The sequence below is a fragment of the Canis lupus genome, chromosome 14 (assembly GCF_048164855.1).
Source record: "Canis lupus baileyi chromosome 14, mCanLup2.hap1, whole genome shotgun sequence".
Taxonomy (NCBI): Eukaryota; Metazoa; Chordata; class Mammalia; order Carnivora; family Canidae; genus Canis; species Canis lupus.
The window spans coordinates 64,505,108-64,529,684 of record NC_132851.1 but is presented as its reverse complement, the minus strand read 5'-3'; the positions used below and the strand labels follow the sequence as shown (position 1 = coordinate 64,529,684).

Sequence of the window (24,577 nt, the reverse complement as noted above, 5' to 3'; positions counted from 1 at the left end):
CGTTTGCCAGTGGGCTGAGGATGCTGATGGAATGGATGTGTCTTGATTGATTAATTTGGTTATCGAGTTGACACAGTACATCAGTCTTTGAGAAATAACTTTATGATTTCATTGTTTATTGCTCACTACAAGAACATGATTTCAGATAGAGGTTACAGAAGAATCTTCTCACTGGGTTCTTCTCAGAAAATAAAATCCACCACAGGACAGACAGGAAGCAGGTAAGTCAGGGTTCCTCTCTGTTCCCTAAAACCTGGGGAAAAAACATAGTGTCTTATGCAGCACAAGAATGTGAAATAGTGTAATTTGGGTGATGAGAAGTCTTGTATATAGAAAACTGTGAGTGATAAGGATGCTGGCTTCTCATAGACTCAAACCTACTCTCTGTGGCCTCTCTTCCTAGACACTGAACGTCATTTTGTTCCTAAAGTTTGTATATGAGGGGATCCCTGGGTGGTGCAGTGGTTTGGCGCCTGCCTTTGGCCCAGGGCGCGATCCTGGAGACCCGGGATCGAGTCCCACGTCGGGCTCCAGGTGCATGGAGCCTGCTTCTCCCTCTGCCTGTGTCTCTGCCTCTCTCTCTCTCTCCCTGTATGACTATCATAAATAAATAAATTTTTTAAAAAAGTTTGTATATGAGTCTTACATAAGCTGAAGAGAAGAGTGCATCCTTTATATAACTGTGAAATCACAAAGGTATTGATTTTCATTTATGTAAGTACTGCTGCAGCAAGACTCTTAGGACAGGTTTGCTGTCGGTATTTGCAGAAACAGTTGCTTCTCCATTCTGGTCCAGACAGCTGAGCTCAGTAGCAGAAAGACAGAGGACTGGGTACCTTTTGGCTAATCGGCAAAGCTGCTTGAATAGTGAGAGAAGTGCTACCGCAAACACACCACAAAGAGCGGTAGACACCCAGAAAGATGTTAGAAGACCAAGATGGGCCTACGAGGCACCAGGCACATGGGATGAACCAGAAATAGACATGGAAGCACCAGAACGGAAAAGCCCAGGTGACCACACAGGTTTTTCATTTGGCATTTGACTTAGAGGGCAGGTATTACCTTTGGTGGGTTTTACTTTGTACTTCTCAAGCAGCCTGGCTTTTGGCTACCACCTTGGGGCCCTGAGAGGGGGAAAAAAGAAACAAAAACACATAGAAAAAATTGAGACATTATTATTCGAATTTGGAGAAGTATGTTGCCTTGAATTTTGGAAAGAAAAAATAAGGCGTCCTATATTGTACAGGAAGACAATGAAGACCCTCTCTTCAAGGCCCTTTTATGAACTTCCAATGAATTCATCCCTCCTTTCCATGGCCTCAACGTACACACTCACTCAGGTAAATGCTAGATCTTGATTAATAATCTCTAATTACATTAAACATATGTTTTAAAAGCTAATAATTTGAAACACACACACACACACACACACGCACACAACTCCTCACAGATTAAGCGCTCATTTGGAAAAAGTAGAGGGCTCTCGGCCAGAACGAAAGCTGTGCGTGGGTATACGTGTCTGTGGCCACGCAGGAAGGATATGAGTGGCATGAATTTGCATGTGTGCAAATTGTGAGTCTGAGAGGGAGTGAGAGTCGCTAGGAAAGAAATAGTGAGAAAGGAAGTTGGGAATCGGTGAGGAGGCACTTCCAAGCAGCCCGCCGTCGGGGCGGCACTCATGGGTGCCCGAGAATCCCAGACCACCACAAGTCGGTGAGAGACTCCAGTCACTGGAGCGAGAACAAGCAGGGAGTGTGGCTCCTCTCGTCCCCCTGGCTACACTCATCAGCGCCCCCCCACCCCCAAACTCCTCACTTCCCACACCTGTCTGCTCACCTGAGGGATGCTGGGACAAGGCCTTGGAAGGTAAGACAGCCGCCCACCAGGAGACTGCACATACTGATACGTGATACCCTTCCTGCTCCCCTCCCTTTAGGGCTGATAAGGATTTCCTTTGCAAATCAGTTTGGCTGTTCGTTTTATTAAGCTAATGAGTGATTCAAAATGGAGAGTAAGGCCCAGTGGTAATACTCGAGGATAATTATCACCATCCTCATTTACAGATGGTGAAGTACAGGTCAGTTTAAGGTATATGACCAAAAGTACTGGAATTAGAACCGGGTGCCCCTGACATCTTCTCTCGCACCACGTCGTCACCAGGTAGACGGTGCCAAGGGCCTTCCACAGAAGCACCTGCATGTCAGCCTCGTAGGAGCTGTGCTCTCAGAGGCCTCAGAGACCTCGCAGGGGGGAAGCAGGATCCTACTGGGAGTTGTATTTTATGTAACCAGGAATACCAGCTGAACTTCAGTGGAAGAGAAATAGAAGTACCTCTTCGTTAAAGCAGGCTTCCGGCCCCTCGGCTTTGCAGCACGTCACCACCACGTTAGAGAAATCTGCAAGCAGTGACCGCAGCTCCTCCTCTGTAAGTTCAGGCTTTCGCTTCACCAGATTGACAAGAAACCTGTGACCCAGAGGTACCAAATAGAATTAATTAAAGACTTCTTTCTTAAGTCCCTCTTCTCCAAAGTGCTGGTCACAATATCACACGTCTTGAGGGTCTTGATTTGGGTGATTATAAAAAGTTAAAATATTCCATTTTGAAGGGGTCTCCTAAAGCTTTCCTATTGGACTTGTGGGCTGGATTTCATGGTAACATTCTCTGGAGGGTTATATAATTGTAAGCAAAATGATGTAAAAAACATTGATATATATTAGGTGTTCCTTATGTACAGTATTGTAGATTATGTGATTAGTTTTGATCTTTCTAGAAGATTTATTTTCAAAACAACCTCTATTCCTTTTTTCTCAGTAGCTGAATGCTATTTCCACTCTACTCGATACAGACACTACCTGAATCAAAAAAAAAAAAAAAAAAGGCTTATTCTTTAGCATTTATAACATTGCCTGATTGAGAAGATGAAAATAAAATTCTTGTCCCTTTTAGGTCTCTCATGTTTTCAAACATTAAGCAAATATCTATGACATTCTCTCAAGAAAGTCCAGTTCATTATGAACCTACTTATGAGCCTTTTTGCTGGTTGCCCTAACTCACTTTACCAAATCACAGTGTACTAGACACTCCACATCTAGCAAAAGAAGAGACTATCTAGGTTTTGACTTAAAAACAACAGCAATAAATAGCCTCCAGTGTTTTTCTGGGTTGGAGAGATTGGGCAATTTGAGGGAAGGAAGAGGATTATAACACCAAAATCACATATGCATTACAGTACATCTTCTCATTAATACATTACATGCCTTCAGGATGAAAGAAAGGTGGATGAAAAAGAATGCTTATACCTGTCTTTCTTTCTTTGGAGCTCCTCATTATGAGCCTGACATAAGTCTGTGTGAAAGGTAAATAAATCCTGAGACGTAGATGGAGGCACATATGTTTTATCAGCTTCCAGTCCCTCAAAGCAGGGCCTTCTGAAGGCAAAGTTGGTCTTACAACAGTGGTCCACATCAGGATTGATGTTCCGATTTTCATTTATTCCACATAACTCTCCAAGAACTAAATCCACCTGTGCCAATGAAAGTTGGAATTCAGATATGACTTTAAAACTTGAATAGGGTTTTGAAATATGGCTAGAGAAACATATTGTTCTATGGTAACTGTTAACTGTACTCAGAAAAACCCATGCTTTTGTAAACGTGATACTACATCCAAAGCAAAGCAGAAACTTGCATTATAATAAAATTTCAAGCCATTGCAATCCAAATCCCTATATATTAATTTCTTGTTAGTGTAATCATTCTGAAACAGTATGCTATTTCTGTCATTTGCCCTAACAATTTACAAATAACAAATAAGTAATAAGAAGATGTAAGAGGGGTGCCTAGGTGGCTCAGTTCATTGAGTGATGGACTCTTGACTTTGGCTCAGAGCATGATCTCAAGGTACTGGGATGGAGCCTTGCATCAGGCTCTGCACTCAGGATGGAGTCTCCTTGTCCCTCTCCCTCTGCTTCTCCACCAGCTTGCTCTCTCTTGTTTTCTCTCACTCTCTCTCAATAAAATAAAATAAAATAAAATAAAATAAAATAAAATAAAATAAAATAAAATAAAATAAAATAAATTTAAAAAATAGAAGTAAGATGATTTGGAGAACCCCAAGAAAATAAGACAATCCCTTTCGCTTCTTAGGATTGTGATGTGGTGAGCCCCGCCCCCCCCCCCCAAATTTTGACATTCCTTGCTTAACAGTGTGGAAAACAATGAAGAAAGGCGTATAACTTAACTGCATAACTGCTATGGATCAATGAGCGTGGCAGATGTCTTTTTTTTTTTTTTTAAGGAATAGTTAGGCTCATGGACCATACTCACCAAATTATCAACGCAGGCAAACTCTTCACTCAATGTGCAGCAGGTGGTCAAAGCCGCCACCATTTCTTTGCCAAGAAAGGTCAGTTCCTCAGTGGAGAGCTGGGGGGCTATCTTTGTGAGCTTGACAATGTAGCTGAAAGAACATTTGTCTCTGGTTCTAAACAGAAACAGATACCTACTTTCCCTTGTCTAGCTACTTTAAACCCTAACTCTTCAAGGCTAGGAACGGCCAAAGTAAGGACATGAACCTCAGCTTTCTCATGAAATGGCAGAGAACTCTTCCTCACTCCCTACTTCCCCATACCCTGCCTCCTAGATTCTGCATTTTTGGCTTCCTCCTAATTTCATGGTAATCTCAGAAATTCTCAGATTTGCTCATCCTGTCTTACCTGCAGGTACAGGAGCTCCCTGGCAGCAATACCTTAGTTGGTATGTAAAATCCTGCTTGAAATTGCTTGCATAGTTAGTAAATATTTTAAAGGGAGAATTTAATTAATAGATACATGTTGGAAAAGGATAATCTGAGATAAAGAAAACTGATATCTTTAACAGGCTTAGTTTTACCAGCCGGATTACAGAAAGAGTGAAATCATATTTTTCAAACTGCATTTTGATTCAAAGATGTTTGGTTTATCCTGTATGTTAGTAAATTGAACACCAATAAAAAAATAAATTAAAAAAAAATAAATTAAAAAAAAAAAAAAAAAAAAAAAAGATGTTTGGTTTAAATACACAGTATATTAGCCTGGTCATTAATTAAGAAAATCCAGAATAAACTGTATTATTCATTAATGCTCACAAAAGCACTAAAAGAAAATAAATATCAAAGTGTTAAACAAATCCAGAATTATTTCTATGAACTTGGCAAGGTGAGTTCAAATTCTGGGCAAACCATCTTTACTTGAGAAATTATAACGACCTGAATTTTTCTCTCTACCAAGCCTTTCCAAATGGGGCAGAATCCAGAGATTCTGGTTTGGGATTGAGAAAAGCAAGTAAAAACCAAGGCACTAGAGAATCAATTTCCTAGAATCTTGTATTTCTTTCATTTCTAGCCTCATTCCTGTTAAAGGCTGAATATGCATTCCATTAATATGCAAGGCTAATGTGCATTCTTGACTTTTGTATTTTTATTCTTTCCCAATCTATAGATTTACCATAACTGAAGGACAGAGCTGAATTTTTGACACTTTGTGGCACCCTTTATTTTATCCTGGTCACAAGTGTTAAGCAACTTGTGCAAACAACTTACTAGTATTTCAGGTCATCTTTCCCCAAATTCTGGAAATGTTCACATTCTCGCTGTACGATCTTGAGGCTTTTCTCAGTTGTTTCATTGAATTTGTATTCCTAAAAATAAGAGCAATCATAGTTATGAACATCTTATCTAAAATTTAATCATAAGCTTCATGTCAACTTGTCAAATAGTTTTATTTGCACAGTATTTTCAAACTATCATTACATATATTGCTTACTAAATTGAGAGTAGATTTTTTATGAGTGTGTAAAAATTTAAATTTTTTCAGCTCTAAACATAGATGTGGCTCTTACTAAAATTTGAAGATCCAAATTTTTCATCATCCTCTTGTACATTTTTTAGAGCTTTCCAGCTTATGAAGTACAAGTCAAATGTTATGTTGACAATGATCATACTTGATAATCACTTTCAAGTGCCAGGACAGTCTTTCATTTTTACATAAAGGAAATCAGGCTTATGAAGTCAGATGACTTGCCTAGAATGACCCAGCTAGTAAGTATTGCTATAGAACACTTTTAATTACAGAATAAATTTAGTAATTCATCTTTATTTTAGATCTTCGTTTTCATCAGTTAGAATTGGAACTTAAAAACTCAAATAATTGTATTGAAATATTTGACAAACTGTCTCCTTTAGCATGAAATTGGAGATCTACTGCGTGGCCACCAGAGAGAAAAAGTACACACCAGTGGACGGATGCTGTGAGGCAAACTGTGCCTCCACATGAAAAACGAATTTTCTAACACGTTAGTGATTCATTTAAAGGTCAGGAACAGATTCCTTTTAGGGACAGTGGTGGAGCTAGACTGGAAGTCAGGTCCTCTTCACTGTTCAAATATGGATGAATGTAAACTGGCTTTTATGGCAAGTGGATACAATTTTTTAAATAAAGCAAAAGCAGCACATATCAAATGAATGAGAAAAATCAGAAATGTCAAATAATGAATTTCTCTAATACTTAAGGAATACACATGAATCGATACTAAAACACACTAATTTCAATAGGAAAATGGATAACAGGCATGAGCAACCTGTTCACAAGAAATTTATAAGTACACTAGCTAAAATCATGTGGGAAAAACCTAACTTTATTTAAAAATCAAATAAATGCTTAAAACATAGTCACTATTTTTTACATATAAATCTAGCAGTTAATTTCCTAGGGTGGTGAAGGCAGAGGTGAAGTATTTTCTTTTTCTTTTTTTCTTTAAGATTTTATTTATGAGAGAAAGAGAGCACGTACAAGCGTACAAATGGAGCGGGGGGAGAGGGAGAAGCAGACTTGCTGCTGAGCAGGAAGCCCAATGTGGGGCTGGATCTGAGGACCCTGAGATCATGGCCTGAGCTGAAGGCAGACGCTTAACAAACTGAGCCACCCAGGTGCCCCTGATGTATTTTCAAGCACTGTTGTTGGACTGTATGCAAATAAAACTTTCTAAAAAGTAACTTGGGCATTTGTATCAAGTGCTGTTTTTTTTTTTTTTTTTTTAAGTCTATATGCTTTGACCTAATAATATCCCTGGGAAATTATTAAAGTCAATCTTAGGAAAATAATCATAAATATTAATAGAGATGAATGGAATGAGATATTCACTTAGGGTCACTTATAAAATTAAAAACCTAACTAAATGTTCACAATGTCCAACACACAGTAGAACATTTAAATAAATCATGATGATGAGATTTGATCATTTAAAATAAAGTACAAGGGCAGCCTGGGTGGCTCAGCGGTTTAGTGCCACCTTCAGTCCAGGGCGTGATCCTGGGGTCCTGGGATCGAGTCCCACATCAGGCTCTCAGCATGGAGCCTGTTTCTCCCTCTGCCTGTGTCTCTGCCTCTCTCTCTCTCTGTGGCTCTCATAAATAAATAAATAAAATCTTAAAAAATAAAATAAAGTACATTTTGAAGTCTGTTTAATGACATAAAAAGTTCTCTATGATAGTAACTAAAAAAATAGATCCAGAGGCACCTATGTGGTTCAATCAGTTAGGCAGTCAACTCTGGATTTCAGTTCAGGTCATGATCTCAGAGGCCTGGGATTGAGCCCGGCATCAGACTCCCAGCAGAGCGAAGTGTCTGCTTGAGGATTGTCTCTCTCCTTCTCCCTCTGCCCCTCCCCCTGCTGTAAATAAATAAATAAATAAATAAATAAATAAATAAATAAATTTAAAAACTAGATCCCAAAATTTCTTAAGAGATTGTTATTCTAATCTTATTGTTAGGCACACACACATGTGCATATATGCCTAGAAAAGATGCAAGACAATCTTAATTATAGCTATTTCTCAGTGACAGTATCAGAGCTTTTATTTTTATCTTTGCAACTTTTTTGGCACTTTCCTAATCAGCTTTGATAATCATTTATTACTTTATAATCATAGAAAATCCAATATGGCTCAATAAAATGCCGAGTACACGAATCTAGCTCTAAATGTGAAATATTGAATGGGAAGAGGGTTTTTTGCGTCAACACACAGCATTAGTAGTGCAGGACAGTGTGCAGAAACCTAACATCATTTCAATCTGCCCAAGAATCAGCCCCACTGTATTTAAAGTAGACTCAGATGGGTCAATCACATTTTCTACTCCCTAAACTGTAGTAAAGCTTTGATACCAATTTTGAAGTGTTTGTTGTGTGGCTGTGTTTTTAGTTCTGTGAGCCCAGAACGGTGGAACCTACCGCACGGCGGTAACAGTCGGGAGGGTTTTCTGTATGGCAACACTCTTTCAGAAGCTCCTCATACACCCCGGCAATTCTTAAAAGCTCCGGCGTAGACAGCTCTGGATGTCTCCTTGCGTGTTCATAAAGAAACCTGTGATGTGTAAAATGTTTCATACGTTAGACCTTAGGGAAAGAACAAAATATTAAATCCTGCAACCTTTTAAAGTAATCAGGGGTTGTGATACTGACTCTGCTTTCAATGCTAACTCCTTCCTCCGGTTTGCTCAGGGAGTGATTTCAGGGGCTACTGTGACTACAGGACATCATTTTGCAAAGGTTCTCTTCCACGGTATATTTTAAGCTAACAGTGCTTTTACTTGAGAGGACAGAATGATTAGGGTTATTCTGAGTTCATTATTAGGGGATTTGATGCGTAAAACATCAGAAATGGTGCATCATGCCATCAATCATTTAGAAAATACATATTGAGTCTAATTCTGTTGGAAACTGCATTCAGACCTCCCACTTGAGATGGTGGAAGTATGGCTTCCTCCCCACTCCAGGGCCACCTTGGTGAGAGATTGGGAAGCAGCTGTGCCCATGACTTCATCCCATCACTTGTCAAATATGGGAGTAACCCTGGAGCTCTAAGTCACTGACAGGGGTTTCCATGGCCCCAGTGAGAGCCTCCAAGGGTCCAGGCAGTGTGATGCGGGGCAGAAATGGCAAAGCGAAAGGAAAGAGGCTAACACTTATTAAGCCCTTAGTAGGTGCTAGCACTGGATCAAGCTCCGGGCATAAGAGATACAGAAATACTTCCGAGCCTCTGGAAACACTTTTCTTATTTAAGTTCACTTAGTCCTCAAGATCAGTACTATTTTACAGCTGAGAAAAGGAAGTCCCAGACCAGGTAAGCACCTTGCTGTTAATGGAAACGTAACATGTGAGCCTGAGTCTCCTGGGATGCCTACTTCATTCTTTTCTAAGCCAAGTTGACTCTCCTTGCAGGAGAGGGGTGTCTTCTCTAAGCACCTCAGCTGTGCTCTTTACAATCTTCTTCGTAAAAAAGAATCTTATCTATTCCATTCAAAATAAGTTAAGATGGCCTTCTATGTTTGGTGAGAGCAATACCTCACAAAAGTTCCTCAATTTCAGGGAACTCTACATCCCTTTTTGTTTTGCAGCCTTCGATTCTCCTGATTAACCTTACTTTTTCTGACATCATCTCTTCTGCTTCTCCACCTGCTTTCTCAATATTATTGTTGGGATATATCCTTAGACCCTAAAGCAGCAGTGTTTACCCTTCAGAGAATCAAGGACTCTTCTTAATATCTAATGAAAGCCATGGACCTTTCTACAGTAATAAAATCACACCAAAAAAAAAAAAAAAAAAACACCATCGAAAGGCTGTAAACAAAAAAATTCCTAGAAGCCTCCCCTAGCCTGGAAGATCCATTGAGGTCTTATGTCAAATGTTTACACCCAGAAAGACTGAATCTTAAACATCCCTTTCTGGCTTAGCGTGCTCACTGTTGCTCTGTGATTTCTCCTTAAACACTATGTTGTAATAAGATGGTGATGATGATGATGATGACGCTGATAAATTGCTTCCATTTGGTGAGCACATGTGCTAGGTACGAGGGAAACACACTACCTCTAACACTTTGTTAAGCTTAATCTGAGTTAATGCCCACAACTCATGAGAAGCAAAAGAGCACAACGGTTACAAGAACAAGAGTCTGCAGCCAGACTGCTCACGTTTGATTCCTGGCTCCACCACATATTATCTGTGCGACTTGGGAACAAATTACTTAACCTCTGTGCTTCAGTCTCCTCACCTGTAAAATGAGGATATTAAAAGTATTCTAACCTGAGAGAGTTGTTTTGAAAGTTAAAACTGGTTAGTGGATGAGAAGCACTTAAAATTTGGTAAGTTTTCAATAACCCGTGTCTTCCAGAGCCCCAGGTTCACATATAAAACTGTCTCGTGGTATTTGATACCACCTTGTTGGACCTGGAGGGCATCATGCCAAATGAAATAAGTCGGTCTGAGAAAGACAAATACCATATGATTCCACTATAAGTAGAATCTTAAAAAAAAAAAAAAGACCCAAAACAAAAAAACTACAAACAGATGAATAAACAAAGAGCAGAATTAGCCTATAAAGACACAGAACCAACTGATGGCTGCCAGGGTGGGGGGAGGGAGGATGGGCAAAGCAAGTGAAAGGGAGTGGGAGATACAGGCTTCCAGTTATGGAATGAATAAGTCACAAGAATAAAAGGCACACAATAGGGAATCCAGTGAATGGTATTGTGATAGTGATCCTGGGACCAGATGGTAGCTACACTTGGTGGTGAACCTATTATAATGCATGAACTTGTCAAACCGTTATGCTGTGCACCTGAAACTAATGAACATTGTGTGTCAACTATACTCAAGTAAAAAGAATTGTCTTGTGACTTCCCAATTGGTTAGTTCATGAGTATCTCAAAATCAGCGTGGTCAGATTCAAACATATTCTCTTTCCCACAAAACCTTCGACCCATACTTCCCATCTCATTGAATCTGAAAACTACTTACCCAACCACCTAAGCCCCAAACTGGGATTCATTCCAGATGAAGTTTCTAAAAAACAAAAGTGATTTTGTCCTTCCTTATTCTTCAGGGAAAGCCCTTCAGTGGCTTCTCATTACTTAGCCTGCGGTGTGATCTGACCACATATACTTCTCACTACCTTCCTCTGTCACTGCAAATACCCTATACGAAGCCACAAGTACATCCAGTGGTTTTATACTTCTATCCATGATCTGTCTCTTCTGTCTGGATAACCAAAATGGCTTTGAGCACCTCTTCCCTATCAAGCCTTTCCAGGTTTCCCAGGTATACTTGACCACTTCCTCCTCTGTCTTTCCATTAGAGATTACATAGTGCCATCAGAAATAAAAGAACGTGTCTCGCACTCATTTATTTCTCAAGTCTGTCTCTTCCCACATCACATTCCCTTGTTGATGAAAGCTTACTGAGGATAAAGGCCATGTCTAATGTATAATGCCTGGATTATATTTCATTACCAATAAAGTGGGAATGAATGAATATTCTCATATGAATTTTATGTATGATGATGTAAAACAGAGAGAGGCTAACTTGTTCAAGTGATGCAACCAAGACTCAAATCTGGTCTCTTTAGCTCCAAGTCCACTAGTTTTCCTTGAACGACTGCGGAGTGGCCGAGCATGGCAATTCAGCTTGCAACTTCCTAGGCCAGACTTCCTCTGGTCAAATCCTTACTCTGCCAGCTTTTAGCTGTGAACCTTCAACAAGTTATTTAGCTGCTCTGTACCTTTGTTTACTCATCTGAAAAAATGGGGGAAATCATACTGGTTTCACATGCCTGTTGTGAGAATTAAAACAGATCATTCACATTAAGTATTGAGCCCATTGTCTGGCACATATCAAGTACTCAATAAATGTTAGCCGTCCCTGAATAACACAGTTGCATCTTCTTAAAATCACGTGAAAATGCCATTATCTGTTGCTGTGATTTTTTAAAATTATGTGATATCCAATGATTTAAATGGTTCCCATTCCTTTCACCCAAATTAGCCAAAATAGATCAAATCATAAGTTTCTGTTTGCCTTATAAATTTCAGTATAGACTTATGTTACTCAGCCATGAAGATCGTTTGATTAGCATCTCGTTCTTCACACACATTTTCGCTTTCAGTAAATTTTGCTTCTCTTAGACCTAAGTCCTTTGGTCTATCATCTTTATTTGAGGAAATGATGCACTCGCCACGCTCTGGCATTTTCTTTTCACAGCACTCTCTGATTTTGCTGGAGATGGAATCTTGTTTGGAACAAATATGGTTCATAACCTTGCTCTGTATGACAGAAGAATGAAAAATTACTTTAGTTTCCTCATTTCTTCAGGGCTGGATTTTCCTACATGATAAATGGTTGCATGCAAAGCCCACCATGCTCCTCACATCTAGAATTGCTTCATCAGATGATTTGATCATAGTATTTAAATTTTGTATTAATGTAATACACATGAATTTTTCACATGAATGCAGGTTTTATTTCTGGGGATTTAAAATGATATAATTACAAAAATAGATACTTATAAATTCACATTTTATTGTAAAATATTAATTTTTAAAATACTTCTCTGATATATTGTAATTTTAAATTCTAAATGTTGTTTCATGCTCCTTCAATGAAGGCCACCCAAGACATGTGACTAGAATATCTAGAATCCTAGACGTCTTCTCTCATGTCCTGAAACTATGCCAAGCACACAGCAGAAACTCAATAAGTATTTGATGAGTGAATGAAAAAATGATAAACAAATGAACTACTATGGCAACTTCCAGATGAAGACTTCTCAAACAAAAAAAAGCTATCCTACTCATCGTTATGAGTTTCCTATGGTTACTGTTCATTTGAAGCTGTTCAAATTGTCAAATAATATACAAAACAAAAACCCTTACTGTACCCGCTCTCTACACTTCATCTCAATTCTCACCCCATGAAATTGTGGGAATAAAAAAAAAATTGTGGGAATAAGGGAGAAGGTGAAGTTTCCTTATTTACACGTTAGTTGGATACTTTTTAATAAGTTGATCTGGCCCCTAATCTCTCCTCCAGACTTTCCGATATGAGTCTGCACATTCTCCCTCCTTTCTGTTCCACTTTCACGTGTACTCTGCTGAGTTCCAGAAAATATCAAGCTATTCCAGGCCCCTCTGACTTTGCCCAAGCTGTTCTTCCTCCTCCTCTGGTGAACACTGAAGGCAGAGAATGGGATAAAGCTCTCTGGGTTGAAGTAAAAAAAAACAACAAAACAAAAAAACAAACCGGGGTTGGGGTTGTTGGCACCATGTTTCCAACAAGCCATATAGAACCAGGAAGCCAGTCCTTGCAAATATCTACACACTTTACTGAAAGCCATCACTGTTCTGGCAGCACATCTCTTTAACGTCTGGGATTCACTTCTGTTTTGAACAAACTGCAGTCTAACTTCCCTTATTTCTCCATGAAGGCATTAAAAGAAGACATATTAAGGACATAATATGATCTCTTAGCTTCAGCTACAAACTTCACCAAAAAAATCTTCAGTTATATTCTATTTCAGTATATAATAGTTAATATTATAAACCCACATTTCCATAATCAAACAATAAAAAATAGCGTGTGAGATTGCTTTTAATTGGAGTCTGATTAAGCACAAAATAATAATAATTCTGTTGTCTACTGCTTGAAATAAAATATATGTATCTTCATATTGTAAGATTCAAGTTAATTAACATACAGTTTCACTGTGAACTTAAAATAGTAAAACTAATTAAAGGTTGCTAAGAAAAACCCTCATTTCAACTAAGAAAGTAGGGTATATTTTCTTTTTTTTTTTTTTTAAGATTTTTTTTTTTTTTTTTAAAGAGAGAAAGAGAGCAGGAGCCAAGGGAGAGAGAGACAAGGACACTCCCTACTAAGTGGGAAGCCTGAGGCGGTGCTTGATTCCAGGACTCTGAGATGAGATCTGAGCTGACATCAAGAGTTGAACAGGGGGATCCCTGGGTGGCTCAGCGGTTTGGTGCCTGCCTTTGGCCCAGGGCGCGATCCTGGAGACCCGGGATCAAGTCCCACGTTGGGCTCCCTGCATGGAGCCTGCTTCTCCCTCTGCCTGTGTCTCTGCCTCTCTCTCTCTCTATGTCTATCATAAATAAATAAAAATAAGTTTTCAAACAACAACAACAAAAAGAGTTGAACAGTTAACGGACTGAGCCACCCAGGCACCTCGGAAGGTGAGATATTTTTAATGAAATTGTGTTCCTTTTGTATGCATTAACAACTTAAACCATCAACAATATATTTAACAGCATATACCCTTAGAAAGTCACTTTAAAGAATAACATAGGAGTTACTTTAACATCACTTATTTGACAAGAACTACTTTACAGTGGTAAAAATCATTCTCTGAGCTTGACTATTTAATTTTTAATATCTCTAAAAGAAGATGTGCAATATTAAAGAAAACTTCAATCTGCTTTAAATGAATGTCCACAAATTCTAAATCCTTAAAATTTTAGGTCAAGGACATTTACCATATGAAATAGAATCTGTTGAGTAATCTAACAACAATCTCGTGTATAAAAAACCCCAAAGTTTTATTTGAGCTTATTTGTAGATATTTTTAAATTTATTTTATGTCATTATTTGACATTTTATTACCATTTTAAAATATTTATTTTTATTTATTTATTTATTTATTTATTTATTTATTTATTTATTTTAGAGAGAGAGAGCAGAGAGAGGGGCAGAAAGAGGGAGAGAGAGAGAGAGAATCCTCAAGCTGACTCCCTGCTGAGCACAAAACCCAACTCAGGCCTGGATCCCTCAACCCTGAGATCATAATCTGAACTAAAACCAAGGAGGCAGTTTAGCTGACCGAACCACCCACCCCCCCCTATTAACATTCTTATTTCATGTGGTAAAGTAGTCACATATCAGGGCAACTTCAGGATAAAAAAATGGCTGCCCCAAATCACTATTTTCACTTGTTTTAGAGAATATTTACCCTGTCACGGATGCACTGCACAGCATCCCCTTCACAGCATCCATTGTACTTGGAAGAAACATCTTCTAGGAGGGAGGTAAGTTCCTTAAATTCAATCTTGGGAAATTTTTGACTAAGTATAGCAACATTTCTGGAAAAAGAATTGATAAAGCACTAAAACAATTTGGATAGCAAGTAAGACAAGAGGGAATTCTTTGCTGATACAGTTTAAGTAGCTGCAATAAGAATTGGTACCCTCGTTTTATTCACAGATATCTTTACCAAACGGCTGTTTATATGTGGCACAGCCTGCAGGGTCACTCAGAAACTCCTAGGCTGATATTTTGAGTCCTAGACCAGGAACAGGATAAGAAGGGCTGAGATATATGGTCCCTTCCATAATTTTTATAGCAAAACACGTTTTGTCAGGACCACAGCTTCCTGTTTTGAGCTCATAGCAGGCATAGATAATCCATCCCAGAACTCTTTCCTGCTGATCTGTTTGAGATTTTGGAATTTTTCTCAAGACATTGCAATAGCACCATTACTAATTGGTCAGGGTGAGCACTGGAGATGAAATTTATCCTTATAAAGTTGTTTCCTGGTCACCAAATTCAAAGATGGATGGATACATCCCATTTTAAGCCTAGCTGAAAAAAAATAAAAATAATAAAGCCTAGCTGAGAACTCTCAGACCAATTCAGATTCCCAACTAACCAAAGAGTAGCTCAGAAGTAACCCTCTTTCTCTCTAGGGTCTCTCCCTCTCCCAGCTCTTCTCTTATCTGACCTAATGTCCCAGTTCTGAGCTACCCGAGTGGACTGAGAATCATCTCAACACCTCTGAAGAAAAGTAAAAATAAAAAGTCATCAACAAGTTAACAAAAACAGGACACAGAAGAGAAAATATAAGCAAAGACAAGACATATATTTGAAACTCACATGGATTCTAAGACTTGCAGGCCAAATTTCATAAGTGCCCCACAGACGTTTTTTTGAAAAGAAGATGATGCTTTTAAATACTGTATGACAAGTTCTGCCTGAAGGAGAAAAAGAAAATTCTATTGAAGCAAGAGCAAAATGTCACTATTCTCTTATTTCATAACTATGTATCAACCAAGTTTTCCAAAATTTGCTCAGAAACAGAAGGTCTTTTCGTTTTTTTTATCCTAATAAGTTTATATATCAAAAGAAATATGCGGGACGCCTGGGTGGCTCAGCGGTTGAGTGTCTGCCTTGGGCTCAGGGCGTGAATCTGGAGTCCCTGGATGGAGTCCCACGTCGGGCTCCCTGCATGGAGCCTGCTTCTCCTTCTGCCTGTGTCTCTGCCTCTCTCTCTCTCTCTCTCTTTCTGTGTGTGTGTATGTGTGTGTGTGTGTGTGTGTGTGTTATGAATAAATAAATAAAATCTTTTAAAGAAAAGAAATATGCATTTGTGGCACATTATAGAAGTTAGGCCAGTCTTCCTGATGACTGAATCATGCTTGGTGGAAAGATGAGGATTAAATTTTATGGGTAGCCAAAAGAGGGCTTCCCCCAGAATAAAAGGTAAAATGCCATCTTTACGCTAGATATTCACTCACTAGGGCTTTCTTCCAATTTCCAAGGAAGACAATGCTAGAAGAAAGACCCTGGAAATAGGCAATTGTCTTTCAAGGGTCTCAGGTAGTAAGAAATTTAGATCAGCAGCAGGTGGACAAAGGATCGAAAAAAACCAGTGAAAGTGGCAAGAAAAGGACTACTAAATGGTAAACAACCCTTTGCTATAATTTAACTTTAAGTAAGGATCTGCAGTTTGGGGTGATCCCTTATCATTTTAATGAAATAAATGCAATACTCACCTTTGTTCGAAAGCAGTTAGCTTTGTCTTGTTCTTCACAACATGTTTTAGTCATCTCCTCAAAACGAGCAGCAACAGTCAGAAGTGTAGGGGCAAAAACAAAGGGGTTCCTTCTGGAAACTTCATAGATATAACTATAAAAGAAAAAGGACAGAAGAGGGGAAAAGGGTAAAAACAGGAAAGAAAGGAAGAAAATGGTAGACAAAGGGTGAGAAGACAGGGAAAGGAAAGATAGGAAAAGACAAGAAGATCAAGTTGTAAAACTCAGAGGAAAGACTTTCCATTATGGAAGCCTTCAAAATAAGGCAACATTATCTACTCTCTAATAGAGTTTTATCAATTAACTTGCCAACTCCCAAATCAGAGTGAAGATGACAGTTTTCATCCTGAACACTGAACTATGGCTGCTCCAGTGGTCAGCAGCTATCCCTTCCACATGAAAGGAAGAGCTACCAATGCACACTCCAACTGAGATTCCAGGATTTTATTTGCTTTCATTCAAATACACTTGTAATTTAAGTTTCAATGAGCACACCAGCTTTCCAGAAAAAGTCTGTGCTTCTGCAATTACTGCACTACTGAAAACAGATTTTTTTTTTTTCTGAAAACAGATTTTTGGTAAACATCCATTGATTTAATGTTTACCCTCAGTAAAAGCTGCACGTTCCTAGGGCACCTGGGTGGCTCAGTCGGTTAAGCATCTGCTCTTGGCACAGGTCATGATCTCAGGGTTCTGGGATTGAGCCCCACATCATCAGGCTCCCTGTTCAGCACAGAGTCTGCTCCTCCCTCTCTCACTCAAATAAATAAATAAAGTCTTTAAAAAAAGAAAGAGCTGCACCTTCCCTTTGGGAAAACTAGATTATTTCCTCCAGTAACCATTTGGCACCGTTAGGGCCTTCTACGTTAGAAAATAAATATGTATCTTTATTAAGAGGATCTTGAAAGTCGATTTCATACCTTGTTCATCCTCAATGCTGAGCACAGAATGTGACTCACAATACACATTACATGAATTAATCCATCAATGAAACCAGCTATGTTCCTTTGGATTAGATTTTGGACTCAGGCTAAGAATAATTCTTCAATTAGATAATTCTTCCACTAAAAGAAAACTTACTTGTTTAGAAAGGATTCTCTGTTACTTTTATAAGTCTGGCATTTCTCTTCAGGATCCAGGGTAGGAAGAGGAGGCAGAAATCCGGCATCAGCTTTCTTATTATGGAAGAAGCAAAGTTTTCTTTCCAAGTCAACCTTACTGCAGCAGTGTGAAAAATTATGCTTTTGTGGCAGTCCCTCCAGAGCACATATATTTTCCAGTAGAACATCATTCTGGACAACAAGAAAAGTAAAAGACATCTTTTATTCGTTGTAAAGTTTTACAACCTTCTGAGATGACACAATGAACACAACGAGTGATGAGTGTCCCCCTTTGGGAAAGAGATTCTAATTTTCCCAGTATTGTCAACAAAGCATTGGTACCCACACCTGTGACAACCATCCCACACTTTGGAAAATGTTTTCTACTCTATCCTGGGGCCCTTCAACCTCTTACTCCTTTGCTACTTACATTTCCCTAATATAACAGCTTTTATCCTTTTCTCTCAAGGTGATAGGGTCAGAGTGTGAATGTGTTGATAAAGTATTAGCAGTAATGTTTAGTAGTAGCCTTCAAGAAATGCAGATGGTGACGCTATTTGGCAGAGGCTAAGAAAAAGCTGTGTGAAAATAGAGTATATATTGAGAAAGCAGCTAAGGATGGTACCTCTGTCCTTCTGTGCACGTTGTCAGACTATCTGCTACGTCCCTGCCTGTATGCATATGGCATGGACCATAATCTCATAGCCAATTCCTCTGGGGCAACAGAATACAGAATTGCATGTATCCAAGGAGAGGACCTTATCCTAAATTCCAAATTCAGGCAAAATTAAAAATGAGGGAGCATAGAACATCTCCTTTTTTTATATTTCAAGCCAAAAATTCTCTGTTTAACAAATATGCTTATTTGTTTAAGAAACGCAAACAATTTACTTACAGCTAATTTTGAACACACTGGGAGTGTCATGTCAACCAAGCATTTATCTCTATATTCTGTCATGGCTTTTACCAACATTTCTACTTCTTCAAAGGAGGCCTCCTGAACATATTGAGCAAATACGATGATAGTGCTGCAACAGTCCACACAGAGTACACCATGATCACCTGTGGAATTTCCACTTCTGTCCAACAAAAACTCATAGAAACATTCACTTGCTGACCAGTCTCAGGAAGTTATCAAAGTGTGAGGGCTATACATTTTGCAATTTCTTGGCAATTCAGCTGTCTCATCTGAATATTATGAGTAATGCTGTATTTACTTTTTAAATATAGCTTCCATTTAATTGAATTACTTTTGAGAAGCATTAACATTTCTGGAATATATCAAATAAGCTCATGTAAACACCATTATCATCAAAAATAGTTTAGAGAAACTCACATATATCCAACATTCTCTTCTATAAATTTCTGCGTGAAAATGACATCATCTGAAAAGCAACGATGTTTAAGTTAGTATGTATCTCAGTATTTTAACATTTTCCCACAAAATAACTATATGTGACATCTACATTTACAAGTGTAAAATAGAAAACTAATTATAGAAAATAATTTGGCATACTTAACAAGAAGGAGAAAAGTCATATGAACCAAATTTGAGATCTTAATCATAGCTTACAATGTACTCAAGAGAAATTCATTAAGTTGAATTGACTTAAATTAATTTCAAATTGACCAGACTTTAGATTTGCCATTGATGGCTTCTTAGTCACAAATGTCAAATCAAGCACCATTTCCATGCTAAGTATTTATCAGGTATTACTAGAAAAATAATATGAAAGTTAACTGATATATGATGAAATGCTACTACAGGGCCCAACAAGATAGGCCATAGTGTGCTAGTAGCTGGTATCATTTATAATACTAGCCAGACACAGATATTTAGATGGACTTTGGACTAGTCTAAAATCATTGATTCCCTCCCAAATAGTATATCTTAATCACAGCACACTTATATTTGTCTGTATAGACTACTTTTATGGAGTCCTTACTTTTGCAAGGTATTGTGCTGGAGAATAAAAGGCAATCAGTGATAATGAAGACATCTCCCCTGGACCTCAGGTTTCTAGGTACTCTCATAGTGCAAGTAACTTATAAATATGACTATAATCCAATTTAGAATGTATCGTGACATCCTAAAGTAATGTAAGTAAGTATATGACAGGAATGCTTCATGATCCCTGGGTGAGAAAATCAGAAAAGGATGATAGCGAGAGTGGCATATGAATTGAGTCTGAAAAAAAAATGTACAAGATATCAGCTAGCAGAGAAATCAGGAGGCTCATCTCTCTATGTGGCAAGAATAATGTAAGTGAAATCACAAAGGTAAGAAATCTTGGGATGTATTTGAAGAAAGTCAATTAATCTCCTTTCATGAGAGCGTGGGTCATAAAGAATGGACACTTGGATTCATATTATAGAGGTCTTGCATATAAAGCCTAAGAGTTTGGGCTTCAATTAGAAGCCATAAAGACCCATTGGAAATATTTATATAGGATAGAAATATGATTATTTTTTAAATGGAAGTATAATTAACATACAGTGTTATATTAGTTTCAGATGTACAGCATATTGCTTTGATAATTCTATATATTATTTAATGCTCACCACAATAAATATAGTCACTATCTGCCATTCATATAACATTACAATATTATTGACTATATTCCCTATGCTGTGATTTTCATCTCCATGACTTCTTATTTTATAACTGGAAGTTTATATCTCTTACTCCCATTTATTTCACCCATTCCTTTACCCACCTTCCTTTTGGCAACCACCAGTTTGTTCTCTGTTATTTGAGTCTGGGCTTTTTGTTTGTTTTGTATTTTAGATTCCACATATAAGTGAAATGACATGGTATTTGTCTTTCTCAGTCTGACTAATTTCACATAGGATAATACCCTAAAGTTCCACCCATGTTGTTACAAATGGCAAAATCTCATTCTTTTTTATGGCTGAGTAATATTCCATTATATATATACACCATATCTTATTTTTCCATTCATCTTTTGAGGGATATTTGGGTTGCTTCTATATCTTGGCTATTGCAAATAATGCTGCAATAAACATAGGGGTATATATATATATATATATATATATATATATATATATCTTCAAATTAGTGTTTTCATTTTCTTTGGGTAAATCCTCAGTAGCGGCATTACTGGATCATAAGGTATTTTTAATTTTTCAAGGAATCTCCATACTGCTTTTCACAAGGCTGCACCAATTTACATTCCCATCAGTAGTGTACAGGTGTTCATTTTTCTCCACATCCTCACCAATGCTTGTCATTTCTTATCTAACTTATATGAACCACAAATGACTCTGAATCACCAAAGCAATCTTGAGAAAGAAGAAAACTGGAAGTATCACAATCCAGAATTCAAGATATATTACAGAGTTATAAATCAAAATAGTATGATACTGGCACAAAAATAGACCTACAGATCAATGGAACAGAATAGAAAACCCAAAAATAAACTCACATTTCTATGGTCACATATAATATGTGACAAAGAAGGTAAGAATATACAATACGGAAAAGATAATCTCTTCAATAAATGGCGCTGGAAAAACTGGACAGCTACATGCAAGAAAATGAAACTGGACCATTTTCTAACACCATACACAAAAATAAACTCAAATGTATTAAAGACCTAAAGGTGAGACCTGAAACTATAAAACCTCTAGGACAAAACACAGGCAATAATCTTTTTGACATCAGGCTTAGCAGCATTTTTCTAGGTGTGTCTCCTGAGGCAAGGGAAGCAAAAGCAAAAATAAATTATTGAGACTATGTCAAAATAAAAAGCTTTTACACAGAGAAGTAAACCATCAACAAGATTAAAAGGCAACCTACTGAATGGGAGAAGATATTTGCAAATGATATTAAGGAGTTAATATCCAAAATAAATAAAGAGCTTAAACAACTCAATACAAAAACAAACAAAAAACCACACACACAAACAAAAAACAAAAAACCCCAAGCAATCCAAGTAAAAAATGGACAGAGGATCTGAATAGATATTTTTTCCAAAGAAGACATACATATGGTAAACAGATATATGAAAAGATGCTCAACATCACTAATCATCAGGGAAACACAAATCAAAACCACAATGAGGTATCACATAATATGATCATTTTATCTGCTACAAAATACCAGCCAGGTAGTGGTATATCTAATATGCAGGGATTAGAAATAGACACAGAGCCTGACAAAGAGAAAGTGACAATAACTATTTGCCAAATAGATAGGTGGGAGAATGAATGGATGAATAGAAAAAAAGCAAGAAGCCCATTAGGAGACCTTTGCAATTGTTCTATTAAGAAATCAGCAAGGCATGAATTTTTTTAGAAGTACTGGGAATGCAAAGCACAGATGCAAAATATATTGAAGAGACAAAAATCAACAGGATTTTTGAAGAAGTCACTACAAAGGGCAAAGGAGAAGAACTCAGAAATGACCATTCTTTAAGCCCGGTGACTGGTCTCACTAGCAGGCACTGTGGGGAGTATGAAATTAAGTCCGACACAATCCACATCTTCAGGGCCGCTGCAATGCTCATGGCACTTTTGCACAAGTTACAAAAAAGTCCTTCATCCATGCCAGAGCAATTACAAAAAGACATCATCTCTTCTAGACAGACGAAATTCAAAATGTTCCCCCTTTGGGAATTAAAAATGTATGTCACCCTTTCCCCCAGGATGACACTGCCTTGGCCAGATTCACAAGTGTGTACAAACTTGAGGACATTTATTTATAAACTGTCCGGTTGGAAGAAGCCGGGACCTGCGTACACTAAAGATGTTTGTCACCTAGTTGGGAGATACTTTAGACAACCAAAGATTATAGAAAAATCCCATCTCACATTTAATATTCCCCTGTTACCATACACCACATACATTTGCAAGAAATGCTAATATTTTCAAATCCAAATTATATATTGCAACAACACTTTCTAAATTGCCATTAAGCTGGTGATCATTTGCTGGGTGTTATAACTACTATCTCTGTCTATAGATTGGGTAACATGACCACAAAACAAAATCTGGGAAGGTTAGTTCAGCATATGTGACCAGTATATTTAAACTCATGGGGGGGGGGGGGGGAGTGAAAAATTAAATGGAATTAAAACAAGATTAAAAAATTAGAAATTATCCCAACATAGTCATTCCTTACCTATTATACAAGTAAATTTCTTACCTAAGTCTTGAGGCTGTGTGGGCAGTGTTAGAGATTCAGGCACAAAGAACAGGAAAATAACAAAACCTGTAAGTTTCAACTGTTTCATTTTTTTTTTTTTAAGAAATCACATTCACAAAAGAAAGTAATGTAACTGAGAAAGATCAAGTTTTTATATTATTCTTTGACACTATTAGTAAAAAAGTAACCTGTCTAACCTATTTCTCATATACCTCACGTTTGATTTTTATTTGATCACACTGCAGATTTTTTTGCTAATTATTAACTAGGAAAAAATTATCTCTGTGTTTTACTGGAAAAATCTATTGAGTTAGAAAAAAAAAGTCCACAGGTTAAGTATGCACAATACCTAATCAAATAGACAACTGAAAAAAAAAATCTTAAACCATTGCAAATGCTGAAGGAAAAGGGACTAAAATAATTCGTCAAAGAGGGAGGACAACTAGAAAGATGCTAACTTTCATTAGAAATCAAAGGAAATTAAATTTTTAAAAGTATAATTTTTATATACCTGACACAATTAGAAAAAAGAAAATAATTAAGATGTCTAATTTTGGAAAGCATATAATAAAACAAGTCTCACATTATCAAAGCTTTTGGAAAAAAGTTTATAATAAATAAATAAATAAATATAATAAATATATATTTATATATAAATAATAAATATATATAATAAATAAAATAAAATAAAAAGTTTATAATAAAGATCAATAATCTTGAAAATATTCATATTGTTTGAGCCAATCACTCAAATTCTGAGAATCTACACTAAGAAATGATCCTAAATATGGAAATATTTGTAAGTACATGGTAAACAGGAAGTCCATTTTTTAGTTATGCCCACTAAAAGGGCCTGAAAACAATAGCAACCCACTAGTAAGGAGCACATTTTGGGTTCTAAACAGTCTTCTCTAGTACAAGGATCCTGAACTTTTTTTTTTTAATTTTTATTTATTTATGATAGTCACAGAGAGAAAGAGGCAGAGACACAGGCAGAGGGAGAAGCAGGCCCCATGCAGGGAGCCCGGCGTGGGATTCGATCCCGGGTCTCCAGGATCACACCCTGGGCCAAAGGCAGGCGCCAAACCGCTGCGCCACCCAGGGATCCCGGATCCTGAACTTCTTAGAGAAATGAATAATTCCAGAGTTGGGACATGAAAGGTAGAAGATGAGCTGAGAACATGTCGCCAGAAACTAAGAAAGTGCTCAAAAATTGACGGGGTCATATGCCAAATGGTTAAAGCCAATAGGACAATTTGACATTATGAATAGTAGGAATGCATTATGACCCATTATGTTTTTGAGAGAGAGTTTTTGGATCTATACCAATCCAAAATTAAAGCAAAAGTAAGGAAAGGAAAGTTCTTCTCTACAGAAGAATGCCAACTAAAAACAAAGCATCACTCTTTGAAACACCATAGTATACACTAAACAGTGATATAGTCTCTATGTGGGTTACTATTGGTGTCTATAACTACTGAATCTAAAGAATATATAATGACCGGGGAAATATTTACTACATAATATTTGGAGAAAGAGTAGAATCTAAAACTGTTTACGTTATGTGTAGAAAGTGGTAATGTAAACAGACCTATTAAACCAGAAGAAAGGGAGAGAGAGAGAA

The 24,577-nt window shown here is 37.5% G+C and overlaps 1 protein-coding gene across 1 annotated transcript; it reads right to left on the bottom strand.

Moving 5' to 3' along the window:
- Positions 1 to 95: 95 nt before the first annotated feature.
- On the bottom strand, positions 96 to 23,140 carry AFM (afamin). Its single transcript, XM_072775365.1, has 15 exons — positions 22,954 to 23,140; positions 19,123 to 19,171; positions 18,682 to 18,814; positions 17,767 to 17,978; positions 16,648 to 16,780; positions 15,749 to 15,846; positions 14,829 to 14,958; positions 11,918 to 12,132; positions 8,266 to 8,398; positions 5,579 to 5,676; positions 4,327 to 4,459; positions 3,301 to 3,524; positions 2,332 to 2,464; positions 1,063 to 1,124; positions 96 to 253 (listed from the first exon to the last, which is right to left on the bottom strand). Exons 1-14 carry the CDS (start codon positions 23,039 to 23,041, stop codon positions 1,089 to 1,091), a joined length of 1,815 nt encoding a protein of 604 aa, XP_072631466.1. The 5' UTR covers positions 23,042 to 23,140; the 3' UTR covers positions 96 to 253; positions 1,063 to 1,088.
- Between the last annotated feature and the right edge of the window lie 1,437 nt (positions 23,141 to 24,577).

Coding starts and splice junctions, on each gene's coding strand:
- AFM (XM_072775365.1), bottom strand. CDS start 23,041: ATGAAACAGTTGAAACTTACAGGTTTTGTTATTTTCCTGTTCTTTGTG. Junction 5,677..8,265: donor CCGACTGTTACCGCCGTGCG/GTAGGTTCCACC, acceptor TCTTATTTTTAG/GAATACAAATTCAATGAAAC. Junction 4,460..5,578: donor AAAGATGACCTGAAATACTA/GTAAGTTGTTTG, acceptor ATGTTCTTTCAG/CTACATTGTCAAGCTCACAA.